At 34.7% G+C, this 7055-nt stretch overlaps 1 protein-coding gene across 1 annotated transcript in view; it reads right to left on the bottom strand.

The window, feature by feature from the left end:
• Positions 1 to 759: 759 nt before the first annotated feature.
• Positions 760 to 7055, bottom strand: part of LOC110038047 (NADPH:quinone oxidoreductase-like) — an 18065-nt gene continuing 11769 nt past the window's right edge. The window contains exon 3 of the mRNA XM_020742805.1: positions 760 to 1190. Coding sequence (XP_020598464.1) covers positions 886 to 1190 — 305 coding nt within the window. The 3' untranslated portion in view covers positions 760 to 885. The remainder of the gene's footprint in view (positions 1191 to 7055) is intronic.

Below are 7055 nucleotides of genomic sequence, written 5' to 3'. Positions count from 1 at the left end.
GAAAGCCTAAAAATTAGTTGGAGTTTTAAAGGATTTCTAAGTTGATAGTTACTAAGAGAAAACAAAAGCTAGGTTAGTCTTGCTCTTTGGCAAATTTTGATTGATCAACCAAGATTTTATCCATACTTCGACCTTGACAAAATAACTTATCAATAATATTTTATCACTTAGATAAAATTTGTTAGCTCTACCTCCTACGACATCTTCCCTTATCACTTCCTACATAATCTCTTCTAACAATTTTATTCAAAAACTCATTAGTATTTTCAATTAAAAATAAATATATTTTACATAAAACTTTATTGAATTTCTAGAACATTTATTAAACTGCTTCTCTATTTTTCACAATGATTCTATAACATTTCACAAGTATTCCAACATATTCTTCAAACATATCATATGACTTATTTCTCAAATACATTGTGTAATACTTTATTAAAAAAAAAATCAAAACCAAATACAAAATTTGATTTAGGGCTCGTTTGGGGCAGCTTATAAGCGCGGGCGGCGTTTTCAAAATGCCGTCTCGCCATTTGGAAAACACGTTTTAGCAGCTCATACAAAAACATGGTTGGGTTTTACACTAAACGCGGTCCACAGGTCGAACCCCGCGGGCCACCCACGGGCCGCGTTTCAAGATAAATTGTTTATCTAGATCACACCCTTAACAATCAACGCCAAAGAAATCCAAAACTCTATGTATTCATACAACTCAAATTTCTAAGAACAAACTAGCAAATTTAAGATAAAATGGTAGCTAACATAAGGCATGAGGAAAATTATGTGAGGTATGCAACCATATTTGAATAAGTAAATAGCATGGATTAAAGTAATATCCAAAACACAATAGCATTCAAACTTAGGAAGACAATTCAACAAATATAGTTAAATTTTCTTCTGAATCCTCAGAGTAAAGGCTTGCAATGATAAAAGAACCTTCTTCAACCTCTCCTTTATTTCAAGATCAATGAGATTTCCTTCATCATCAAACTTCCTTGGAGGTTGGAATGCCTGAACAAATAGTTCAGGGTTGTTGATGAAATGAAGATCGAGGAAAACCCCGACCTGGCGCAGATGATATTGAGATCTTCCACCTCCGAAGCCTCCTCCAGCACTGACAATGGCTGCCGGCTTGTCGGCCCAGACATTTGGGTGCCGAGACGCCCAGTCAATTGCATTCTTAAGAGGGGCTGCAGGTAAAAACAATGAAACTGACGTTTTTTATTTTTTTTCTGGGTTTAGATTAGAACATGAATATCAATTTCTATGAGGGAAAAAAATGCAAGATGCTAACTCTTAGAAGTGAAACTGAACTTCCACCACACATTAAAGAGACCGGCATTCATAAAAGGGTTAAATAATCCATAATATACTAGAGACTCTGATCATAATCCTTGAGGTGAGATTCTAGTCTTTCTCTAAAAATGAAGCTGAGTATCCTTGTTGAATAGAGTAAATTAGAGATGAGGTGTTCAAGGTTCATAATCCCTATGATGAGGTTCCAGGTTTCCTCTAAATTTATGGTCGATTGTTCTCATTTAGCAAATTAGATCTGATGAGAACTGCCCGTGGTTCATAACCTCTATGAAGGTTCAACCTTTTTTTTTTCAATTGGTTGATTATCCTTATTGAAAAAGATTAGATCTTGAGAGAAGGGTTGATGGGATGATATGTCATCAACAAGGTCATGCGGAGGAGAAAATTTTACGTCCGGACACAACACGTACGGACGGCCAGCCATCGGGCGCCACGTCGCCATCACATCGGCGTCGGGCAACGTGGCGTCCGGCGGTTGGCTGTCTGGACGTAATATGTTTAGCAATCAGAGACATAGATGAAGAAGCTTCCTCCAAGAAAACCATAGCTTTGTTAATAACCTGATGTGTTGTAATTGTGATCAGTTTTTGTTAATCTCTGCTAATTTATCTTCTTTTTTTGTAATTTTTTTACAACATATTTTTGGTGTATTATCTTTCAAATGTGAATATTTCTCTCAAAAAAATTTCAACCCAAAAATTTATCAGTGTTTTGGAAGAATTTTTTTTTCAAAGTTAATTTAGTTGAAATTATAACATTCAAGCTTTAATAAATTTTTGTGATAAAAAATAACAATAACAAAGCCTTAATCCCACTATGTGGGGTCGGCTACATGAATCCTTTTGTGATAAAAAAACGTATTAAAAAAATTTAAAATGTTTTGTGAATTCTTTTAATATCATGAGTTATATCCATAACTTTTTTAAAATCAAAATATTGTTGTTTACTAGGATAGAAATTTCAAAAATGACTTCTTAGAATCTGCCTCTTACTAATTGTAGACTGAAATTTTTTTGACTTAACGCACATTTGTTGAAATCGGTTGTTTTCTTTAGTTGTTTCTCTCAATGTGAAGATCCTTCCTATGAAAAAATTTAAAATTTTCTAAAAATTTTTTAAAATGGTTGTTAATTAGAGATTCTTGCAATGCATTATCACAGTAAAAAAATCCCTTAAAGGGTTAAATGAGTTACTTTTCCAATATTTATTGTGTTATTAGAAAGAAAACACTTCGATCTAAGTATTCACATAAAATATGATTTTTATTTTAATTAAATTTGGATCCATAATCAAATCAACAAAATGACACTACCCCACCCTTGCAAAATTACTCGAGGTGAAGAGAGAGGAATACCCTAAATGAGGTGAAAAGCTGCCACAAAATTTTGTATTCCATCGAACCTACTTGGGCTACAAATCTTATAGAAAAAAATATAAGATAAAGGAAGCAAAAAAAAATGAAGATGGTCAACATAAATTTGTTCTTCTTCATCAATAACGCCTAGATATCACCTCAAAAAAAGTCCAGCTTTTCCAACAACACAATGACTTATGTAGAAAACTAATTGTTGGTTGGAAAGGTGATTGGTGAGGGAGAGGATGATCAGTGATTCTCTAAATTTGGGAATTTTATTAACAATATCATACTTTGAAAAAGAAAATGTGTTGTTCCCTAACCTATAAGATGATTTTTTAGATTTTGTAATAATAATTAATTGAATCTCAACTAATTTATAGTAATGATGTTAATAAATCTTGACCCTCGGCGCTTGTATAATAGTGATTAGTATCTTTGAGTACTTCCCTCATTAAGAGGACTAAGACCACAAGATATATTTAAGATTAACATGAAGGCCCCGTTTGGGGCAGCTTATTTGGTGCATTTACATTTTGAAAATGCAACTGAGGTATTTGTTTCGTGCGTTTGCTCTACTTATCTGAATAAGACATTCAGGTTTTCTTAATAAACCTAGTCGCGAGCTCGACCCCGTGGCCCATCGTTCTTATCCTCGCTTATTACCTGCATGCACTTCGTTCCTCGCTTGACCCCCGTTCTACACTAGAAGACTCCCCTCGCCTCTCTCTCTCGGATGCTCCTATCTCGCGATTAGCGGTGCCTTTCACCTATTCCTCCTCCCTCCGACCTGGTTACCATGCTCTGTAAGTAATTTTCGATAGAATGTCCTTCTATATGCAATTTGTGGCGTTTTTTCGATGGAATGGTATTTTGTATGCGGTTTTCCAATGGAATGGCTTTCTTTATGAGTTTTTTTTTTTATTTTTGGATGTAATTTGGAGAACGGGAGAAAGTGCGCTTGATTTGATGATAGCAAGGTTTCAGATACCCATTTGCAGAGGGTGCTTATTCGTAGATAGCAAATTTTCTGGTGCCTTATATGTCATAGCCTCAAATAAAAAATATTGGATAAGATTTTCTCAATTCTTTTGATGTTCGTCTGACAATTTGAAATTTAGATGTAAAAGAGTGCTTGGTTTTTTCATAGCATTATTTTGGGTGGTCTTTTTGCATTTGCATCTATTCAATACTACACTATTTTTTCTTTTATGTTTTGGCTATAAATTGAAAAACGAGTGAAAGAGGATGCTTCATTTGTAGATGGCAATGTTTTGGGCGGCCTGTATGTAATTGCATTGAATTAAAAATGAGGGGAGATGCTTCATTTAGCTGTGGTCTGTGGGTTGTGGGCTGTGGGTTGTGATTGGGTGTCGTGAGTTGTGACTGTGGGTGTGTGTGTGGATGTGGGTATGTGTGTGGTGGTTGTGGGTGTGTGTGTTGTGTGGGGTTATGGTTGGCTGCTGTGTGTTGTGGCTGTGGGTGTGTGTGTGGTTGTGCGTGATGTGGTTTGTGATTCGGTGTTGTGTGTTGTGATTGTGGGTATGCGTATGGTGGTTGTGGGTGTGTGTTGTGTTGGGTTGTGGTTGCGTGCTCTATCTGTTGTAGTTGTGGGTATGTGTGTGGTTGCGTGTGGTGTGGGTTGTGGTTAGGTGTTGTGTGATGTGACTGTGAGTGTGTATGGTGGTTGTAGGTGTGTGTATGTGGTGTGAGTATTTATTTGCCTCAAATGAAATACGGAAACGGTTGTGGTTGAGGTTATGGTTTATTGAGATGTCCTGAATGTAATGTTTTAAATGAAATATGGAAAAGGGTTGGGGTTCATCATGGTTGTGGTTGTGGGCATTCTGAAGATTTTTGGCCCAAAAGCTTCATCTCGTTTAGAGCATTTGCAATAATTTTTCATTATGAACCTCTTGAGGGTCTTTTGGAGTAGCTCTTTTGGTGGTTGTGGGTGTTGGGTGGTGGATGTGCTGGAGGTGGGGTGGTGGATGTGCTGGAGATTGGTGATGGATGTGGTGGGGGCGGGGTGTTAATTAGACAATTCTTTTTTATTTAATAAAGTTCATGTTTATTTTATGTTTCATATATTATTGATATTTTAGATATTATAAGTTTTATACTATTTGTAATTGTTTTTTCTCCCTTCCTGATTGTTTCTCTTTCTTTTTTTTTTTTTGTGGGTTTGTGAAGTTTATGATAATATGTTCTACCTTGTGGGTTCTTCTGAAAGACTTGTTAGTCACTGTTACATGGTGTCGCATGTGAAATCCTGATAAAAACAACAAAGTTCCTCTTTTCATTTAGATAATTGGGTTTTTGAGGTACTTCTGGATGGTTTGTTAGTCTTTGTTGGTTAGTGTTACATGCGAAATCCTAATAAAGATAACAAAATTTCTCTTTTCTTTTTGATGCTAAGGTTTTTGAGGTATTTCCAGATCGTCTTTTTTTGTTGATATGCATATGCGACAAACTCGAGCTTGGTATTAAGTGAGCTAAAGGCAACCAAGAACCCCTATTTTATAAGGTCTGTTGTACTTTAGTTGTGACAGGTTCGGTGGGGTTGGTGTACTTAGTTCTCTAAGACTTCATGCCCGCACAAAAATATAATTGACTACTATTTTTTTTAAATTTATACTTGTGTTATAGCTAATGAATTGTCTTTTGAATCATTAAGGGAAGAAAAACTCTAGGATTTCAGAGACCTCCCGACGATTGTTTTGACACTGTGGACTTCAAACTTCTCTACTAACGGCATGTCAAGCGCATAGCTACGAGAGACAGCTTTACAGGTGTCTGCGGAGAATCACGAAGAAATGTAACTTCTTCCGGTCGGCAGCGAGTCTGACAGATTCCACTACAGACAATGATCGGGAATGAATGGTATCCTTGGAAGACCACATAGCTCGTGACATACATTGTCTGCATTTTAAAATAATGTTATAATATTTTAAATATAATTTTAATAGTTTGTTTAGTAATTTTGATACTCGTTGTTTAATGAGGTTTATGTCTTATTCTTTGTACTATTCTAAAGTAGTTGTTTCTTCTCAAATATCAAATATATTGTTAAAACAGTTCTGTTGCAAACAACATTGTTGCATATAGGCAGAATGGTCATTTATCTAGAAACAACTGTAAAACAATTGTTTTTCAGTAGCACAAACCAAACAATTAACCAACTTATCCGGATCAACTGCTGCTCAGAAGCTTATCTGCGTCAGCTGCCTATCAACAGCTTATTAAGAACCTACAATTGCCCCAAATAGCCAGAAACCTCAAGGTTTTAATGTCGTGACAAAATTTTAGGTTGTTGCAATAAATTTTTTATAAGAATGATAGCAAAATGTATTGTACCCTAGCAAATAGAATGGATTTTAATTCTTTGAAAGATGGTTAGTCTCTAATTTCTTTGTATTGTATTTTGATGAGAGCAATGTGATAATATGAATCTTAAAAAGTAACTTGTGCAACACTATATGCTTCTAAAATTTTAAATTATCTTATCCTTCTAATTATTTTAAATAAGTTACAACACTTACATTCTGAGGCTTGTTTTCCAAAATTTTAAAATGAGTGAAGATCATAAACCTTCTAAGACTTCTAGTTTTTTTTTATGTTTTTACAAAAGTAAAGCACACATGGTCACTAAGGCTTATTCCTTAGAAGATTATTAAATGAATGGAGATCTTATATTTTCTAAGGCTAATACCTCCTAACTTTTTGGATGATAGGAGATCATATACATCACTTGCGCTTATGAAGGTTTCCAAATGAAAACCTTATTCAATAGTAAGTACACTTTAAAGCTTCCTTACTTGTGAGCTTTTCATATGTTCTAAATTGACACCCCACTAAATACTTGCTCGCAAAGAAAATTTTCATTAGAGTGAACTCCAAGATCATTAACTCCGAAGATTCCTTAACAATAATTTTTACAATTTTTTAATAATTGACTCAAGATTCTAGTTAGTCATATATGATTTAACCCATGATTTGAAATGTTATGAGAAACACCCTAAGCAATTGGGTCTAACCTAAGTTATCAAGACTGTGTGTCATTCCATGAACTCACTACATGGAGGGATGTCAAAGAAATTACTAGGAATTTTGAAGCAATCTTGAGTTATTCATCACATGACTACTCGATGATTTTAACTTATATTATAAGATATTGAATTGAATTCTCGTATCACCGATTGTACCTTGATTGAGATACCGTAATTTTTGTGTATTTACCAAATTAAAGGTAAAGATGGTCTCTCTTTAGACCATTATTACACTTTTGAGGTTATTGCTAGCTCTACTCGAGCAGTAAAAATTTTGTTGGGGTTTATATATAGAGTTATGATCCAAGAAATACTTATTTTAAATATATATATAT

The sequence above is a fragment of the Phalaenopsis equestris genome, unplaced genomic scaffold (assembly GCF_001263595.1).
Source record: "Phalaenopsis equestris unplaced genomic scaffold, ASM126359v1 Scaffold229743, whole genome shotgun sequence".
NCBI lineage: Eukaryota > Viridiplantae > Streptophyta > Magnoliopsida > Asparagales > Orchidaceae > Phalaenopsis > Phalaenopsis equestris.
The sequence above is the reverse complement of the archived record's forward strand: the minus strand, read 5'-3'. Positions and strand labels throughout refer to the sequence as shown.